The 20727-nt window shown below is 22.4% G+C and overlaps 3 protein-coding genes and 1 long non-coding RNA gene across 4 annotated transcripts; all 4 read left to right on the top strand.

Annotated features, from left to right (window-relative positions):
* The first annotated feature begins 972 nt into the window (after window positions 1–972).
* LOC114928095 (uncharacterized) lies at window positions 973–3620 on the top strand. The gene is made up of 5 exons (XR_014925571.1): window positions 973–1107; window positions 1238–1322; window positions 1821–1867; window positions 2850–2967; window positions 3464–3620. It is a non-coding gene; the product is annotated as an uncharacterized LOC114928095 (long non-coding RNA).
* A 1750-nt stretch (window positions 3621–5370) lies between these two features.
* On the top strand, window positions 5371–10398 carry LOC114946688 (venom allergen 2-like). The gene is made up of 5 exons (XM_085486423.1): window positions 5371–5478; window positions 8254–8338; window positions 8874–8920; window positions 9452–9569; window positions 9999–10398. The coding sequence occupies exons 1-5, from the start codon at window positions 5446–5448 to the stop codon at window positions 10082–10084; spliced, it is 369 nt and encodes a 122-aa protein (XP_085342549.1). The 5' UTR covers window positions 5371–5445; the 3' UTR covers window positions 10085–10398.
* Window positions 10399–11799: 1401 nt separating this feature from the next.
* LOC114928904 (uncharacterized) lies at window positions 11800–14564 on the top strand. Its single transcript, XM_085486422.1, has 5 exons — window positions 11800–11966; window positions 13049–13133; window positions 13622–13671; window positions 13937–14054; window positions 14282–14564. Exons 1-5 carry the CDS (start codon window positions 11934–11936, stop codon window positions 14371–14373), a joined length of 378 nt encoding a protein of 125 aa, XP_085342548.1. The 5' UTR covers window positions 11800–11933; the 3' UTR covers window positions 14374–14564.
* Window positions 14565–16200: 1636 nt separating this feature from the next.
* LOC146721696 (uncharacterized) lies at window positions 16201–19160 on the top strand. Its single transcript, XM_085486406.1, has 5 exons — window positions 16201–16317; window positions 16705–16807; window positions 17222–17349; window positions 17783–17885; window positions 18861–19160. Exons 1-5 carry the CDS (start codon window positions 16276–16278, stop codon window positions 18950–18952), a joined length of 468 nt encoding a protein of 155 aa, XP_085342532.1. The 5' UTR covers window positions 16201–16275; the 3' UTR covers window positions 18953–19160.
* Window positions 19161–20727: the final 1567 nt, after the last annotated feature.

Genomic DNA, 20727 nt, shown 5'->3' with positions numbered 1-20727 from the left:
AAAAAAATTTTATTTTTTTAATATCATTAAAGAAAATATAAAATAAATTCAATTTTTGCTTAGTATAGTTTTGATATATTTATTATTGCAACTGTAATCCTGACAATTATCTCGTTAATTTTGATATCTCTACACGAATTTTTACAAACACTATTGTCACTAAATCATAATAGACAAATTACTCAGACAATCGTATGCATAATTGCATTCGCGCAAGTTCATAATGATTGGAAAGCTCGCACTGAAGAGAGAGAGAGAGAGAGAGAGAGAGAGAGAGAGAGAGAGAGAAAGAGAATATTTGTCAATTTTACTTTTCCAAAGTTTTCGTTTCTATCCCCTAGACAAGTAAAATTAACGATCAATGGTAATTGCCGCCAAATATGTTTTTATAGATTCTCATATTAATTCTTAAATTATTATGATTTTACAGTAAAATGAACAACATAAGTAAGAAAAATGTTAAAAAATTCTGCAGAATAAATCAAATATAAAAAATAATTTAATTTATAATTTTATGTATAATCATAAAAAAATTAATACATACATATATCATATATTTAAATCTTTATTTAAAATATTTCATTCAATATCACAATTATTATATATGAATAATATGTTGTATATAATATTATGATAATATTGTATGTGTGTGTGTGTATATTTTATATGTTTGAATATTTTCGTTACGTTATTCGTTTATATTAATTATTGCATAAAATACTACATTATATAAAAATAAATAGAATTCTGTCTCGAATATTGCATAAAATTACAAATCGGTTGAGTCTTTAAATAATTATTCCAAATGTAACGTAATAAAAAAAAAACAATTAACGACGGTTTAAGTACTGACTCTGATTTTTATATTATCCATTTCTCTATAATCTAATTTATTTCGTCGTACATATTTTTATATATATTTTTTCTTTCTTATATTTCGATATTTCTAATTATTAAATTATTTTATTACAAGTAAATCAGAAATATCTCGAAATAAAATAATTCATTCATTACTCGAAATAAAATAATATGGACTGCTTAAGCGCAATCAAATATTTTGAGCAATGGTATTTGAAATAACTTCTCAAAATTACGTGAAAATCTAAGGTACGCATAAAGTTAATAATACTGACGATAATAATACTAATGGTAAAAATAAATACGATACATTATAATGATATATTAAATATGAATAATTAAAAAATGCGGAGAAAAACTATTTTATTATATTTTTCAGACAATATCCTATACCGCTGATCTTGAAAAATTGAAGATATTCTATAAAAACTACCAAATTTGTCTCAATGAAGCGAACGTATCAGGTGAATAATATTACGATTAATTTAAATTTGGATTTAAATAAATATAAATTATTTATATTAAATATATTTATTTTATTAAATAATGTTAAAGAAAATTTTTGAACTTTATAATTTCATTACCGTTATTATAAATATTATAAATTTATTATACATATTGGTTTTATTATAAATATATAATGTTATCACAGATATAATCATAATAGGCATTTTTTCTAAAATAAAGTCTTCAATTTTTCTTTCTGAATAAAAATTAAAATGTAAAAAAACAATTTTCTCTGTTGAGGCCAGTAATAGGTATTACTACATTAAAATAAAATTTAATAATAAAACGTAATAACTTTTAGATTCAAGAATTCTATTTAAAAGATTTGTAGAAAATAACATTAGACAAATTGTATATTAGAATTTTTATAACAAATTTTATTTATAAATTTAATTACTAAATTATAAGCATACATATAAAAATATATTATTAAATTCATAATTAATATATTTTAGAATGGACTCCAGAAGTGGTTCGATGTACATTTTACAAGCATGGAATAGTACGTATATATAAAAAACACACACATACATACTTTAATAATATATATATATATATATATATATATATATATATATAAATAGAAAATTCATGTATCATTTTGCGATATTCGCAATAATTATTGAGTTATTTAGTAAAATATCTAAACGAATAAGCAGGTAGAAAGCATTATTTGATCGAGAGGCGACGTCATGCAGCGAGCGGCGACCAATGTAGTGGCGCCGAAAAGTAAGATGATACTTTTGATATTAAGCGGCATATAACAAATAAGTCATCCGACATGCACACCGAGTCCGGCCTACAGCTTTCTAACCGCTCATTCGTTTAGATATTTTAGTTAATAACTCAATAATTATTGCGAATATCGCAAAATGATACAGAACTTTTCTATTCAGTTTAACACGCTCTATCTGCTCATTCGTGGTGGTTCGCGAATTATGGGACACCCTGTATATATCAAGTATGCCAGGTGGAGCCGTCTTTACAAAAAAATAATAACGTACTCTTATACATAACCGAAGACTTCAAGAAATTAAAGTAATTTATCTATAAAAAACAAGAATTTTTAAAATTAATTACGTTAAAATAAATAATTAATATAATTTTATTTCCAGAAGAAAAGGGAAGCCCTTTTTACTTATAAAACAATTAGCAATTGCAAGAATTATTACTATACAATTATTTTACTATATGTATAATTATAATTTTTTTCAAAATTCATATTTTGACTTATTGCTTGTATTGAAAGTAATTGCTCTTGTGTAATTAGTATTATTCGATAATCAAAATTGACGTAAATGCGAAGCAGACAAACGATACTCGTAACAATTCCAAAATAATTTCTCAAAATAATGACATATTGAGCTATTTGAAACTTGAAATCGTATTAAAAAAAACTATGGAATACAATTTTGTTTAAATATTTTTAATAAACTGCGTATAATTCATTTAATTGAAAAATAATACTAATTTATTAATTCCAGATTGACGATAAGGCTGTAATTATAAAAAATGAACTTTTCACAAATTACGGATATATAATTTCCGATGAGAGCAAATTAAATCAAGCAAAAGAGATCTTTACTAAGTGTGACGAACAAGGTAAATGAGAGAGAGAGAGAGAGAGAGAGAGAGAAACAGAGAGAGAGAGAAAATATTCCTATTGTTAATAATTTATATTTTATACTTGGCATATTTTGTTTAAGTTATATTATTTCTTATTATCATTATGTTATTTTTTATTATTTTTTTATTATTATTTTCTTTATTATTATTTCTTATTATACATATATATGCACCTTATTTATTCTTTATACATTATTATTATAGATATTGCTTATTTCAATATTACCACATTAATACGATAATTACCAATAAATGGTTGCAAACTTTAAACTTTAAATTATGTTTTTTTTATTCTATTATCTTTTTTCATAATTAGAAATTATAATTAAAAACAAATAATCTTTTCTGTTAATATTTATATATAGTATATATAATATATATTATAATAATATACATATATTACAATTATATGTAATATCTATTTATTAAATTCAATATTAATTTGAATAAGCTGTTTTATATCAAATTGCAGCAAAACAACGGCCAGGAACTAACGAGGAGAAGCTTATGATAATTATAACATGTGCAATGCCAATAAAAGATCTACTCGACAAACCCCCCCAATGAAAGAAAGAAGATCATTTTTTCTTTCACATAATATTCATAAGTATTCATATAAAATAATAAAGATGAAGAGATAAAATATATATATTGTATAATGAGATAAGAATACTTTTGATCCTTTATACTAACGAGTTTTTGAGAATTTTACACAAAAATTTTTCTTGTTGTTTGAATTGACATGTTATTACTTGTTTAAAATTATTATCAAGTATTAAATGTTTTTATTTGCTTTCTTCTTTTTTTACTTAATTATTTTTCTTCGATTTGCGGAGTATTTGGTGCAAATCTGTTTTCAGTTTGCGATTGACAAATCTGTTCTCAGCTTGTTGCGTTAATTTGTCGTCGCACTGTTAGTGACAGATCTGCTCTGGTGTTACACCCAACTTTTGATGTTAGGATATGCTTTCAACTTTTTATTGCAATTGGGGCGTACTCGAGGACACAGTAGGCCCTGGATTTACAGCCGTATTTGGCAGAAAATTGTTTCCCGATTGTTAACAATTCTAGAGCAAATGGTATTAGATGGGATTATATTATTATATATATTTATATATATATATATATATATATATATATATGAGTAGTAGAAATTAATCGAAATTAATCAAACTAGCGAGCAAATAATTTAACGTTTTTAGCGAGGCTCTATAAAATCTTATCTCATGACTTGTAATTGATTCCCTTATGTCTCTATTTCAATAAAGTATCATCCTCTTTGGGAATGTTATAAAAAAACCCCTGTCTTTTACATTATCTATAATACCATTAAAATATTATAAAAATAATATTTTTTTATAAAAGATTATATAAAAATATATTATTAAAAAATTATCAGTAAATTATCAACATAAATTTAACTATTTATTATACATATATATCTAATAAAATATTATATTTATAATAATTAAAACTATTTGATATCCAGTTATGAAAATTAATTTTTTATAGATACAGTGAAAAATAAATGCGTATTTTATAAATTATTTACATGAATCTCGTTCTTATAAGATGATTGCTGATAAAAATATTTCCTCATCATATATTAAATGATAGAATAAACAATTATTTTAATTCTTTTATATTATTATGAAAGTTTTATATAAATTCGAAGTTTGCGTTTTTCGTATTTTCGAATTTTGATGTATCATTGATACATTAATGCAACCAAACAAATAGAAACTTGTATTGCTTTTAAAGAAAGGACTGTACTTTACATTCCACTTGATTATAATTTTCTAGTGTTCTTACTTTGCGCGCTACAAATTTAATCTCATTGCGTTTCTGATAGACCTCGTATATAAGTACATTAAAATTTAATGTTTTGTAAAAATTATTTCTTATATGAGACCACAGTACGAGTATTTCTCGTATTTCTCAGTATAGTGTTTTATTCTAATTTATCAGATTCAAATCAACAAGTTGATAATTCCAATTGAACAAGCTTTAATATCGACAATTAATTCTAAGATTTGCTAGAAATAACAATGATAAATTACCATTGAACCATTACAGACTAGTTAATGCATTTTTTATATATTCAAGTTCTTCATTTTCCTTAATATTTATTAATATCGCGTGGTGTACAACTTTTTAGAACAATAAAAAAAATAATTAGATATACAATATTGCTCATTTCAATATGACCAATCCCAAACCTATAAACAATTTAAATTTATGATTAATATGACCAATCCCAAGCCTATAATTATATTTTAAATTATATTTTATATATAACATGGGATTAATATAATATTACCTCGTCACATTATATAACATCATGTTACTATTATTTTGTAGATATATAAATACAGTTGAAGAAATGATGCACAAACAGTAATCGAATCAAAGTACGATAGGTAACACCGGATCAGTTTTATATTCCAAACAACAATGAAGACTCTTGTGCTTATTGCGTGTTTAGTAGTAAGTAGGAAGCAATACATACACTAGCCGTTTGTCAAACCAAAATATAAAACAATAAAATAAAAAAATTTTATTTTAAATCATTATTAAAAAAATATAAAGTAAACTCAGTTTTCGCTTGCTATAGTTTTGATATATCTATTATTGCAACTGCAATCTTTACAATTATCTCGTTAATTTTGATATCTCTACACGTATTTTTAAAAACACTAATATGTCACTAAATCATAATAAATAAATTATTCAGACAATCGTATGCATAATTGTATTCGCGCAAGTTCATCATGGTTGGAAAGCTCGCATTAGAGAGAAAGAAAGAGAGAGAGAGAGAGAGAGAGAAGGGGAGAGAGAGAGAGAGAATATTTGTCAATTTTACTTTTTCAAAGTTTTCATTTCTATCCCTTTTTTTATCCCCAAACAATTAAAATTAATAATCAACGGTAATGCCAAATGCTTTTATCATATTAATTCTAAATTATCATGATTTTATAGTAAAATAAACAACTTGATTAAGAAAATTGTTGAAAAAACTCGACAGAATAAATCAAATAAATAATAATTTAATTAATAATTTAATATATAATCATAAAAAAATAAATATATATATTTTATAAATTAAACTTCGGCTCGTATACAATTAAAATATGTGATATAATAAAAGGCCAACTTAACGAGCTTATAAGATATTAATTAAAAAATTTTTTTATTAATTTACGTCATAATATACAATAGATAAGATAAACGTTTCGACTGTACGACAGTCTTTTTCAATATCATGCTAATACGTCAAAAAATTAATTTAGTCATATCGACCTTATTATAAATACAACATTTATGAGATTATCATATGACGAACACAGTACAAAATTCATGTTTGTTGGCTTGAGTTAGAGCGTCAGATGTTGTTTAAGAAGAAATAATTTTTTAAAAAAAGTGTTATGTTCGTGACAAAAAATGTCATTACATAATATAACAGCATGACATACAGAAATCTGACGCTCTAACTCAAGCCAACAAACATGAATTTTGTACTGCGTTCGTCATATGATAATCTCATAAATGTTGTATTTATAATAAGGTCGATATGACTAAATTAATTTTTTGACATATTAGCATGATATTGAAAAAGACTGTCGTACAGTCAAAACGTTTATCTTATCTATTGTATATTATGACGTAAATGTCGTAAATTAATAAAAAAATTTTTTAATTAATATCTTATAAGCTCGTTAAGTTGGCCTTTTATTATATCACATATAAAAAAATAAATATATATGTATTTAATCCGGATATATACATATATAAAAATATTATATATTTTATCAATTTTAATCAAATATATATATATATATATTGTTTATATCATATCTTTAAATTTATATATATATATATATATATATATCATATCTTTTTATGTAAAATATTTTATTTAATATCACAATTATTATATATGTATAATATGTTGTATAAAATATTATGATAATATTGTATGTGTGTGTGTATATATTTTAATTATCGCAAAAATATTATATTATATAAAAATAAATAGAATCGTATTTATTTTTACCAGTATTAGTATTAGTATTATTAACTTTATGCTTACCTTAGATTTTCACGCAATTTTGAGAAGTTATTTCAAACCTATAGAATTCTGTCTCGAATATTGCATAAAATTACAAATCGGTTGAGAAGTCTTTAAACAATTATTCCAAATGTAACGTAATAAAAAAAAACAATTAACAACGGTTTATGTACTGACTCTGATTTTTATATTATCTATTTATCTATAGTCTAATATATTTCGTGTTACATATTTTTGTATATATTATTAATTTTTTATATTTCTATATTTCAAATTATTGTTTTATAGATCAGATATATTTCTAAATAAAATAATATTGAATGTTTATGCGCAATATCAAATATTTTGCGCAATAATATTTTAAGGGGTTAGGCCAATGTAGAGCGCCCAAAAAAGGCCTATTTTTTATAATTTTTTACTATAAAACAAAAACAGTGATAGAAAATCCTTTTTAAGTACTTAATCTTACATACTTCGAAATATATAAAAAAAATTTTTTTGCATTTTTTTTTTACAAAATGGCGGTGACAGAGCTCTGCAACGATGACCACTCGTTTCGGACAGTGCCTTACGGGCGACCTACTAGCTGCTCCAATTTTTGCTGTAGAACAAAAAACCAAATTTTTTTTAATTCTTTATATCATTAGCTAGCGAACTACGTACGGAAATTAAAAAATAATTGTTTTTGTAAAAATGACACAAGTTTGAAGAAAAAGTTTCATTTTTTGACGAAAAATTTTGCACAAAATTGTTTGTAAAAAAAAAAGTTTACAACGGAACGTAAAATCCGTACGTAGTTCGCTGACAAATGTATCTTAGAAGCTACAGTTTAAATTTGAAGTAAATCGGTCAAGATTTGTGGGAGTTATGAGGTCGCCCAGTTTGAAAAAAGTGATTTCGAGAAAAACGCGTTTAAAGTTTTATGTAACTTCCAAAAATGACACTTAGGAATTTGTTTCCGTTATAAAACCTTTTTTTTCTTATTTCTAAGATCTTAAAGCATCATTTAAGCAAAAAAAAAAAAAACGATTTTTTGAAATTTCTACAGTGGCGTGAAAATCTAAGGTACGCATAAAGTTAATTATACTAACGGTGATATACTAATGATAAACATAAAAATAATACATTATAATAATATATTAAGTATGAATAATTAGAAGATGAGGAGAAAACTATTTTCTTATATTTTTCAGACAATATCCTACGCCGCTAATCTTGAAAAAATGAAATTATTCTATCAAACCATCCAAACTTGTTTCAAGGAAGAGAATGTACAAGGTGAGTAATATTATATTATACGATTAAATGAAATTTGGATTTGATTAAATATAAATTATTTTTATAAAATATATTTATTTTATTGAATAAGATTAAGGAAAGATTTTTGAATTTTAAGATTTCATTACCGTTATTATAAATATTATAAATTTATTATACATATTAGTTTTATTATAAATAATTTTATTACAAATATAATTATAATAGGCATTTTTTCTAAAACAAAGTCTTCAATTTTTCTTTCTGAATAAAAATTAGAATGTAAAAAAAGAATTTTCTCTGTTCAAGCCAGTAATATTACTACATTAAAATAAAATTTAATAATAAAGCGTAACAAATTTTTGATTTCAGAATTTTATTTGAGAGATTTGTAGAAAGGAACTATAAATTAGACAAATTATATATTCACATTTTCATAACAAAAAAAAGTTTTATTTAAAAATTTAATTACTAAATTATAAGCATACATATAAAAAATTATATTATTAAATTCATAATTATTTATATTATTAAATTCATAATTAATATATTTTAGATTGGACTCCAGAAGCGGCTCGATGTGTATTCTACAAGCGTGGATTTGTACGTATATATATAAAACATATACACACACATATACATACTTTTATAATATATACACATATCAAGCATATTAAGTGAGCTATCTTTACAAAAAATTCATAACATACTCTTACATACATAACCGAAGACTTTAAGAAATTAAAATAATTTATCTATAAAAAAATTTTTTTAAATTAATTACGTTAAAATAAATGATTAATATAATTTTGGTTATACTTCGAGGAAAAAGATAAGTTACTTTTTACAATAAAACAATTAACAATTGCAAGAATCATTACTATATAATTAAATTTATTATATGTATAAATATAATTTTTTTCAAAATTTATATTTTGACTTATTGCTTGTATTGAAAGTAATTGCTCTTGTGTAATTAGTACTGCTCGATAATCAAAATTATGAGCAATTTAAAACTTGGAATCGTATTCAAAAACCTATGAAATATGACTATAATTTTGTTTAAATATTATTTTTTAATAAACTGAGTATAATTAATTTAATTAAAAAATAATACTAATTTATTAATTCCAGGTTGACGATAAGGGTGTAACTATGAAAGATAAACTTTTTAAAAATTACGGATATATAATTTCCGATGAGAGCAAATTAAATCAAGCAAAAGAGATCTTTATTAAGTGTGAGGAACAAGGTAAATGAGAGAGAAAGAGAAAGAGAAAGAGAGGGAGAAAATATTCCTATTGTTAATAATTTATATTTTGTACTTGACATATTCTGTTTAAGTTATATTATTTCTTATTATTATTATGTTATTTTTTATTATTATTATTCTTATTTTTATTTTCTTTATTATTATTTCTTTTTATACATATATATGCGCTTTATTTTATTTTTATACATTAATATTATGGATAAACTTTAAATTATAAATCATGTTTTTTTTATTATTCTATTATTTTTTTCATAATTAAAAATTATAATTACAAACAAATATTTTGTTCTATGTTATTATTTATATATAGTATATATATATTATAATAATATATATTACAATTATACAGTAATATCTATTTATTAAAATAATATTATTTTCAATAACCTGTTTTATATCAAATTGCAGAAAAACAAGGACCAGGAACTAACGAGGAGAAGCTTTTAAAAATTATAACATGCGCAATGCCGACAAAAGACTTAATCGACAAATAAAAGAAAGATCATTTTTTCTTTCACATAATATTCATATAAAATAATAACGATGAAGAGATAAAGTATATATAGTAATGAGATAAGAATACTTTTGATCCTTTCTTTATACTAACGGGTTATTGGGAATTTTACACAAAAATTTTTTTGTCGCTTGAATTAACGTGTACCTACTTTATATTATATTTAATAAAATTATAAATTTAAAAAATTATAATTTTTTTGAAACAAAGTTTCGAAAAAGTATAATACTGTTCTAAATTATTACTGCATTACTTGTAATCACTCAAGAATAAATTCAATATTTTTAACAATAATATCAAACATTTACTCACCCATTTACTCCTCTTAAATAAAATCCGTACTGATTAGTCGCCTGTTAGTTAACTCGCTGAATCTAAAAATAGAAATTAAAAATAGAAATTAGCTGCAATTTTTTGACTTATATGAAGTAAGAAACAAGAAAAATAGTATTTAAGTAGTCGTTTGTATTTTAAATCATATAATACATCTACATATCAAAAAGCATTATCATGATAAAAAATTCAGTGTTGTTGCATATTTATTAAAAGATTTTATAAAAAGCCTATGAAGAGTGGTGTCACTTCTAATTTGCGTAAATCTGAAAATCAATATTTCTTACATATTCTGAACCTTGAATTTACTTATATGTTAAATACTTCCGCGTACTTGACAATAAGAATACGCTCATATCCCATGTTTTACTTTTTTTATCTGAATCATAAACATAACAAACAAATGAATAAAAATAAAAAGTAATTAAAACTGTAAAATTAAAATTTGAATTCCTTATTCAAATTAAATGTCCACGTTTCATTACTTTACATAAATTTAAAAAAGGAGTACATTACTGTCATATTGTATATACTTTTTCAAAATTCTATTTCAAATAGGTACCAAACAAATAAGAATATAAGACTTTCATTGTTAATTCATATTGCATATTGTACAAAGTGTTATAAAAAACTATTTGAAATTGTCGCTTCTTTCTTGCAGAAATCTATCATTCTGGCATAATTAATTCTACCTAAATAAAATTTTCTCGCGACTTTCTATACTATATTATTTTCTTAATCTTATTAAAAATTGCACAGAAACCGCAGGAGCTTAAACATTTACTCACAGAAATATAAAGAGTCAATTTTTTGTATCTTCTTAATCTTATGTTTGTTTTTCTCTATTCTTTTTTTATTTTATTTCTTTTATTATTTTTATATTTCTCTTTATAAAATGTAATATTTGTAGCAATTTTTAATGCTTTTAATGTGATTTTACAATTCATAATAAAGTTTTAATGTAAGAATAAGGATAGATATTCATTACATATTATTATAATATATTTTACTTATTATTAGTCTATATTTTTCATTATGTAATTCTCTTTATTCTTTATTCCTTTTTTCATATCCTTCACTTTTTATTTTTTATTCTTCAGTATTCTTTAATTTTCTATATTTTCGATATATCTATAAAAATAGAACTTAGAATTTAAAAAAACTCTTAGAATGCATATTAGACCGCGTCTTCTTCTATCATTTTTTACAAAAAATAAATAATGTATAAGTATCATTCTTTAACATCCCAGTTCTTTATTGTTTCATTTAATTGCTATTTGTAAATATTTATTCATAAGATTAAAAAATCAATTAAATCAAACTGCCCTTTTTATATGTAAATCACCTATAATAAATCGGTGCTTGTGAACGCATATGTGGCGCAATTACATCATCAAATATTGGTTTGATATAAATACGCAGTTGAGGTATCGATGTATACCAGTGCGAGGAAAAATTAGAAACAGTGCATCTCAAAATATTCGAGAAACGACATAATGAAGACTCTCATATTTGTGGCATGTATGTTGGTAAGTGGAAAGCAACACGCAAACTAGACATTTCCGAACCACATATAAAACAATAGAGTAAAAGAAATAATATTAATATAATAAGAAATTTTATTTTTTTAAGTCACAAAAAATTTTTAACAAATTCGAAATTAGCGTTTACTGTATTCCTAAATTAATTTTGACATTATTTATACTACAATTAATTACACGCCACCATGATACTTTTATTTAAAGCTTCATATGAAGTCTCTTCTTATATTATCGTGATAATATAAAAAAAGAAAATGTTGAAAAAAACTTTACAAAGTAATTCAAATATACATATTTAAATAAAATGTTATTTAAAAATTTTTATTAAATATATTTTCATTAAGTTTAAATTCATATAGTTGTAGAATATATTTAAAATGTGGATATAACTTTATGTCTAAACAGCAATTTGATTTGCTTTAAAAATTTTGATATTCTATTCTACTTCATTGAACATATATGGATTATTTTTATTTCGTTTCATTACTCGACGTTCGTTGATTGCCTCTTATTTAATTAATATTATATTATTATAGTTTATGTGTCATACTATTTTGTAATATTTTATATTCTATATAATATAAATATACAATGTTTATAAAATATAATTATGTAATATAATTATATTCTAATTTGTTAGTATATATTTTAATACATAATTTTTATTTTATAGATTTTTAAACACATGTTTAAAATATAACGCAAAAGAAAAATTGACAACGTCTTGATTCTGATTCTTATGCTCAATAAATATTATTTCTTTTTAATAAAATAAATAAATAAATAAAGTAAGAAAAAGTAAAGTACTTAATGTAATAACATGTTATTTTTTTTATTTAAAGTAATTAAAAAATAAACATTTTTTAAGTAAAGAACAATTTTTTAAGTAAACCAAATATAGATGTGTATTATATGTACTTATATCAAATATTATTAATAAACACAATAATAGTGCTTTATTGGCGTCAAGAAGAAAGCGCACACAGATTAAGTAATACATTAAATATAAATAATTAAAATATTAATAAAATATAAGAATTAAAATAGAAAAAAATGTTTTAACTTTTCAGACAATTTCCTATGCGATTAATCTTGAAAACATGAAGAAATACAACAGTATCCACACAAAATGTATCGAGGAATTGAATGCGCAGGGTGATTATGGATAATATTATAATTAATAAATATTAGTATTGTATATATGTGTATGTAAATGGAGACAAACTAAAATGTCATATTTACTGGATAAATTGTAAATAAAATTTTCGATTTCTAACAAAATTAACAGTTTTTAAACATTTGTATTATTAAAATAATTGCACACGCAATAAGAATTTCCAAAACAAGATTTCCAATATGTTTCTTTAAAAATAAAAATAGGAAAAATATCTTATTATCTTCAAATTAATATTACTACATTAAAATAATTTAATATACAACACAAACTTGTTCAAAAATTCTATTTCAAAAAATTAAAGTAGATAATATTACATAAATAAATTGTATATTCAAGTTTTTAAACAACTTTTATTTATTATTTTATTAATTTATTTTATTTTATTTAATTTATTTAATTGCCATATTATAAGCAAACATAGGAATTTGTTGAGTTTTGAGTTCAATTTTTAATTTGTATATTTTAGGCGACTACCCACCGAATGTGGTTTTGTGTATGATGGAAAAGTACGAACTGGTATGTATATATATTTACTTATTGCATGAATAAAATATTATACATAATTTATGCACAAAATGTTATTGCAAAAGTGCCAATATAATAAATGAATATGATTTCTCACGTTATAACATGATATAAAAGATAACAAACGCGTAACTTACATCATATTATACAACTTATATCGTATAAAAATAATTTTTAAATTACAATTATAAATTCTTGAAATATATATTTTTTAAATATGTTAATAATAATAAATAATATAATTTATAAATTGCAGCTTGACGAACAGGGTTTAATTGTTAAAGAAAAAGTTTTCAACAATTTGAACAACCTTATTTCCGATAAAACCAAGTTACGTCATGCGAAAGAGTATGTTGGCTTGTGTATCGACCAAGGTAAATGAAATATTCTTAATAATTCATATTTTGTATAATTGACTAATCTTATTATTTATATTATTTTATATTTTATTATTGTATTTTTTTATTTATTGTATTATATATATTAATTACCAGAATCGCTGTAAATTTTAAAGTTAATCATTTTTAAAAATTTTTTATATTCATATAATTAATAGTATATTTTCTTTATATTTAGAAACTTACTTTATTTCAAATTACAGCAAATGAACGTTCAGAAAGTAACAACGAGAAAACTTTGGAAGCTATAAAATGCGGAACAGGAGTAGTACATCTATTTGATAAAATGGAATAAAAAGAAAAAATTACATTCCTTCTTATGAGTAATATTCATAAAATAATAGCTTTATAGAGAAGTCCACGCATAATTAAATACTAATAATTCTCACTTTCTATATACTAATGTATTGTCGAGAATTTTAAAGGTTTCTGGTCTCTTAAACTTAAATTGTATGCCTATGTTTCAATAAAATATGATGTATAAAATATGATCTTTTCTTTAGAACGTTAAATTGACCTATTTCTTATTTTAATAGTATAACATAAAATAACTATACATAATTAATATTATAAAATTAATATTATAAAAATATTTTTATTTGTTATAAAAAAACTTGTATAAAAAATATAATATTTTAATATTATCATAAATATAATTATGATAATATTAAACTATTATATTTTTATACAAGTTTTTTTATATATGCAGTTAACAAATTCTTATTATAAATTATTATGAGTATAATAATATATTATATTTTAAATAATTAAAACTATTTTATACTTCGTTACATAACATTTTTTTTAAATTTTATCTAAATAATAAGTAAATCATTATTATCATTTATATTATTTATATTATTTTAATAATCTAAAATTAACACCATCGACAATTGTGCCAAAAAATATATTAAAAATTAATATTAAATTTTTATAAATAAAATCAACACACTAGTGTCAATTACAGATCTGTATAACGTGTCACTATTGCTATTATAAAGAAATCACGCTAAATAAAATACTCTACATCAACTTTTAATTTCTGCGCAAAAAGAAAATAAATATATGTATGTGTACATATACAATATGTCACGTCAGTAACCATAGTCATATTCTATTATTCAACAGTCAATTTCAAAACCGACAGTACAAGGTCAGCAAAACATCTTTTCAGAAGCTATTTGTCATTAAATATAGCCAAGAGTAAGCCAAATGAAAATAAAGCTCGACTTAATGCATCTATTGCACGCTCTAACGAGACCGCGTATCCTCCAGCGATCGTTGTTGTCGTAATTGGAGTCATTATTTTTATCATTTATCATCATCGTAATTTGCTATCATCATTTTTATCATTTATCTCGTCAAATTACGCTATATTTTTTCTTTCTGTTATCGATTGCTTGTTAAACTTTAAAGTATATATTTTACATAAAACATTAATTACATTAGAAAAATGTTATATATATATATATATATATATATATACTAAATTTAAATATTTATATCATATTTATTAATAAATAAATATATAATAATATATATGTGTGTATATATTAAAATAAAAATATAAATTGCATATACTTGATAAATAATATTTATAAGGAAATGAAATATTCGTTACAATCAATCAGAGAATAAAAAAATTAATTCATATTTCATATCAACATAATTGACTGATTGTACTATTATTTTATATATAAAGTACTAATATATAAAATATGAATTATTTTTTATATATAAATATAGAAAATGAATTACATAAAAATATTTTCCCTGCATATTTTCCACTTGTACATACATATATACCGACTCATTTCACGTTAAAAATTCTGAATATTAATTTTACACGCAAATTTGACATTATTTGTTTTTAATATCGCCGATGTCACACATTCTGATGCGCTCTACGATATAATTGAGGCAACGTGTTATCGCGGCGCCATCGAAACTTATGAAAATCTGATATGTCACCCAATTATACCAATTGCGCTTCCGCAAATCCGCACACATTATGTATACTATACATACATATATACAAATACAGGTATTATCACTTGCAGATGATGTAAGAGCACATGGAATGGAATGACATGTGGGATGATAATATAAATATGAGCACATGGACACATTCACGTCCAGTTCACGAATTAACTCTCTGGGCAAGTTATTGATTGTTCTGTCATTAAACTATAAAAAGATGAAAAGAATCGCTTTCTTCGTTTTAGCTCTTATCGCTAATGTAAGTACAACTTATCATCTCCCTATTGCAATTATTATTTATTTTTTATTGTATTTTCTATTCTTTTTGTTTTCTAACTTCGTTCAAATAGCACAAACTAAATAAAACAATTCACATAGTTTAATTATATCGAGTATTTAAATATATAAAAGCATTTAAAACATTTTAAGTAAAATTTTGTTTTAAAAATATAAAATAAAATATTTATCTATATTATATAAAATAAATAAAAATTTTTCTGAAATAATAATTTTGTTATTATATTCTTATTGATACAGTTTTCCTACATTTTATATTATAAATTTGATGTAATATTCTTTTATTATAATTGCCAACAATAATGGCGTGCCAATAAAGAAATATATAATACGAGAGAGCTTATTTTAGGTAATTGCAGACGAAAAAACAAATATACAAGATGTAGCAACAAATTTCGAAACCGATACGCAAACGATAGAAATATGTCTAAGTGAAGCTGGGACAACTATAGGTAAGTGTTACACACATAATATCCAAACAATATTATATGTATGTGTGTGCACATACGCGCGTGTGTGTAATTGAAAAATACTTATATTTTAAAAATTACAAAAAATATATAATTTATAACTTAATATGATCTAAAGTTCTAGATTTAAAATTTGAAATTAAAAACTTAAAATTTAATATTCAAGATTAATTTACAATATTCATAAATAAAAATATTGTATTTAAAGTTCACTAATACAAAAAAGGACGTAGCTTTAGTCATTTTGAAAATTTCTTTTACTATATAATTCTTACAAATTTTTTTCTCGTAAATATAGAAAAAAAGAGATAATATATAAATATAACAATATAAATAAAAATAGAAAAATATATATATTCTTTATTTTTCATAATTAAAAATATTTTTCCATAACAGAGGAAATGGATATTGCGAAAGAGAAGTGGAAGGAAATCAAAGAGGATGAAGAGCTCGATGAAGAAACTAAAGAATCTTTTACAATACACGGAAACTTCTTAGCATGCATATTTGAGAAAAAAGATATGGTAACAATTCAACATACAGTAAATTTTTTTAATAATTATAATCAGATCAACTATATATTAAATATAAAAATGAAACCTTTTGAAGCCATTATTTTTTTAATTATTTTCATTCTAATACATATTAAATACTAAATTACATATTTATAATAATTTATTACAGCTTACAATTAGTCAAAAATATTAATATATTTAATCGTATATAATTAAACCGTGAATTTTCTCTGGTCTACAGTTTTCTTATTTTTTATATACATATATACTCGTATTAAGTCATTCAAATAAAAATGAGCCAAAGAACATAATTATTATAATTATTGTAAACCTATTCAGTATTTTGTTATGTCCTTTGACTTGTTTTTATTTGAATGACCTAATATTATATATATTATACAAAATATATTTTGTGCGTCTCATTTCTTTTTAATAACTTTAGATGAAAGACTCGAAGCTAGTTTTAGACAAAATACTAGAAATGGTTGACAAGGTACAGGATGCAACACTAAACAAGGAAGTTATAACGCAATGCTTGACTGCACGTAAGTAAAATAAATAAAGTAAATTAATTAATTAAGATAAAAAAAGTACTCCATCTCAATCCCTTTCTCTCTCTCTTGCTCTAAAAAAATCGGATAATGCATATAATTTTTGAACAAAATATATTTGATACTATAATCTAATAAAGAATAAAATAATGTTTGGATATTTAAGTTTTTTTTATAAAAGTAGATATACTCTAAACAATTTTACATTTATATAATAAATATATTATAATTATTATAAAATTTAAAACAATATTTTTATAAAATGTAACGTTAATTCATTTATAATTAATAAATATCAATTATGTTTTGTTTAAAAATTTATTAATTATTTAATAAGTAATTATATAGTTCCTTTAAGAATAATTATTTATGCTTTATTATTATTGGTTTCTGCGTTTGGTTTTTATATAATATTAGCTCGTTATATTATTACAAAATAAATAACATTAATAAATATATATTCGTACATAATAAAGGATTCATGTGGTTATAATATTTTTTATTCATAAGTTAATTACTTTTAAAAAAGATACTTCAAACCTTAAAAAAGAGACTTCAGAAACCGATAGATATGATTTAGAAAAAACTAACTGTCTGAATCGTATCTTTTATCATCTTTTACATGTCATTAAAAAGTTATAGAAGACGAGAGAAGAGAGAGAGATAGAAAAGTTCAAATCAAATTGAGAAGATTTTAAAATAAGTTTTTATTGCGCCTAATTATTGCACCTGGCTACCCAATTAGCTCATAATTAAAAAACTAAATAAATTAGTAGGAAAAAATATCTCAATCTCAACTTTATTATATACAATTTATGTATATTAAATATAAATCTAAATCGCAAGAAAGGCGTTTTAGATTTATATTTAATATTACAGAGCCGTAATTTAATCTTAGTAATTTATGTATAATTCTTATGTGTGTTATGTAAAATATTTCTAATAATTTCAACTTTGTCACTTTTTCAGTAAATGAAGATAACGAAATAACTCGGGAAGATAGAGCGTTTGGATGTTTACTTTGCGTATCTAGCAGTCAGATGAATGCAAACAAAAAATAAAAAAATAGGAAGAAACATTTGCACGACATTAGATTTGTAACATTAGATCGAACTAATGAAAAAATGTTCAACTTTGCAATGGTAACATCATTTAAACGAAAAACAAGATTTCTGTCATCGGGGTTTTTTAAAAATACGATATTATTCTTCTTGTAAATTCACAAAATTCTTGTAAACTTACAATAAATCATTCTGCTTATATATTTAATTACTGGTAATTAATTAAAACCGTCTAGATAGAAACATGATAACTTATTTAAACCTGTAACACATTAAGTAATAAATTAAAATTTAACTTATTTTGAAATGTAATAATTAAAAAAAAAACAAATAAGAATATCATATCTTGGTTTTCTATATATGTATTGTAGGAAGTAAAATCGAAAATTCTTCAACAAAAATAACTGTAAAAAAAGAATGACGCAAACAAATAAAAAAATCCATAATATTCAACTTTAAAGAAATGGAGTATGTAAAGTTAGCTCCCCATTTTTTTAATTTTGAAAAAATTATTAGAGTTCTGGCTTAATAATTCTAGAACTCTCTATCAACTTTAGAAATAGTTCCCCCGTTTAAAGCATTGAAAATAGCACTTCAAGTTACGAGGCGCTAACTTCAACTTTTTTCCAACTTTTAGGCCGTATAACTTTTTTCTATTTATTTTAGCGCATTAAACAATAAATAGAAAAAAGTTCTACAGCCTCAAAGTTGGAAAAAAAATGTGAAGTTAGCTAATGTAACTTCAAGTGCTATTTTCGATGCTTTAAAAGGTAGAACTATTTCTAAAGGGCTAACTTCACATACTCAAAGAAATATAAATTCTTGTTGTTGGATTATTTATTTACTTTTTTATAATATAAAAATTTTTAGTTGTATAACTCTACAACAATTTTCAATTGTATTACTATATAATATTTTTCAATTTTTAAAACTTTTATTTGTTATATTATACATATATTATATTTTTTATATATTTGAATTTTTTAGAAAAATATACCTACTATCTTTGAAATTGTATTATGTTAAAAAATTTTGTAAAAGATTTGCAATTAAATCGACAAAATAGAATATAAAATAGGATATAAAATTTATAAAATAGAATATAAAATTTCATAAATAATCTTAAGTCATTTTAAAATTTTTATACTTAAAATATTATGTTTCGCAATATTATTATTTCTAATCCTATCCCGACTAACATTCCAAAATCTGTAAAGAATTGTGCTGCAGCTGCTCTATGAACAACAGCTTATGAATAAACAAAACAATCTTAACGTTATAAATTATAAATTATTTAACGTCGCGACGACGATATAAATGAAATATGTGTTAACGGGCGACTTTTGCAAAACGTGTTTATATAATCAATATGCAATATGTTTGTGTTTATGCATATGTGTAAAAGCGAAGAAAGATCGCGTAAATAATTCACATTGCGAGATATATTCTAGATGTCATAATCAATTTTAAGGAGAACTATTATAAAGCGAAAATGTCTCAAATTTGGAAATATAAAGTGCTTTCGCACTATTAGAATTATGTAAATTTCGCAATTTTTAAACTTATTCGCAATATTTAAATTTCAATAAAAAATTGCCAATTTTTCTACTTGTATTCTCTCTGAAAAAGTTAAAAAAACAAATCAATATTTTAGAAGTATAAATAATCAATCCACCAATTCTAATTAATCTAAATTGTATGTGTTAATTTTATTAAAATATTCCTTCAAATTAGCCCATTGTCAAACATAATAAAAATTTTGTCTAAATTATTTT

This window comes from Nylanderia fulva, unplaced genomic scaffold (genome assembly GCF_048542155.1).
Source record: "Nylanderia fulva isolate GAGA-0341 unplaced genomic scaffold, ASM4854215v1 Scaffold43, whole genome shotgun sequence".
In the NCBI taxonomy this organism is placed as follows: domain Eukaryota; kingdom Metazoa; phylum Arthropoda; class Insecta; order Hymenoptera; family Formicidae; genus Nylanderia; species Nylanderia fulva.
The sequence above is the reverse complement of the archived record's forward strand: the minus strand, read 5'-3'. Positions and strand labels throughout refer to the sequence as shown.

Bases quoted from the DNA above. Each gene is read 5' to 3' on its own strand.
- LOC114946688 (XM_085486423.1), top strand. From the start codon at position 5,446: ATGAAGACTCTTGTGCTTATTGCGTGTTTAGTA. The intron at 8,339-8,873 runs GTGAGTAATATT...AATATATTTTAG, and splicing joins CAAGGAAGAGAATGTACAAG to ATTGGACTCCAGAAGCGGCT. The intron at 8,921-9,451 runs GTACGTATATAT...TATTAATTCCAG, and splicing joins TATTCTACAAGCGTGGATTT to GTTGACGATAAGGGTGTAAC.
- LOC114928904 (XM_085486422.1), top strand. From the start codon at position 11,934: ATGAAGACTCTCATATTTGTGGCATGTATGTTG. The intron at 11,967-13,048 runs GTAAGTGGAAAG...TTAACTTTTCAG, and splicing joins TATTTGTGGCATGTATGTTG to ACAATTTCCTATGCGATTAA. The intron at 13,134-13,621 runs GTGATTATGGAT...TGTATATTTTAG, and splicing joins CGAGGAATTGAATGCGCAGG to GCGACTACCCACCGAATGTG.
- LOC146721696 (XM_085486406.1), top strand. From the start codon at position 16,276: ATGAAAAGAATCGCTTTCTTCGTTTTAGCTCTTATCGCTAAT. The intron at 16,318-16,704 runs GTAAGTACAACT...AGCTTATTTTAG, and splicing joins TTTTAGCTCTTATCGCTAAT to GTAATTGCAGACGAAAAAAC. The intron at 16,808-17,221 runs GTAAGTGTTACA...TTTCCATAACAG, and splicing joins TGAAGCTGGGACAACTATAG to AGGAAATGGATATTGCGAAA.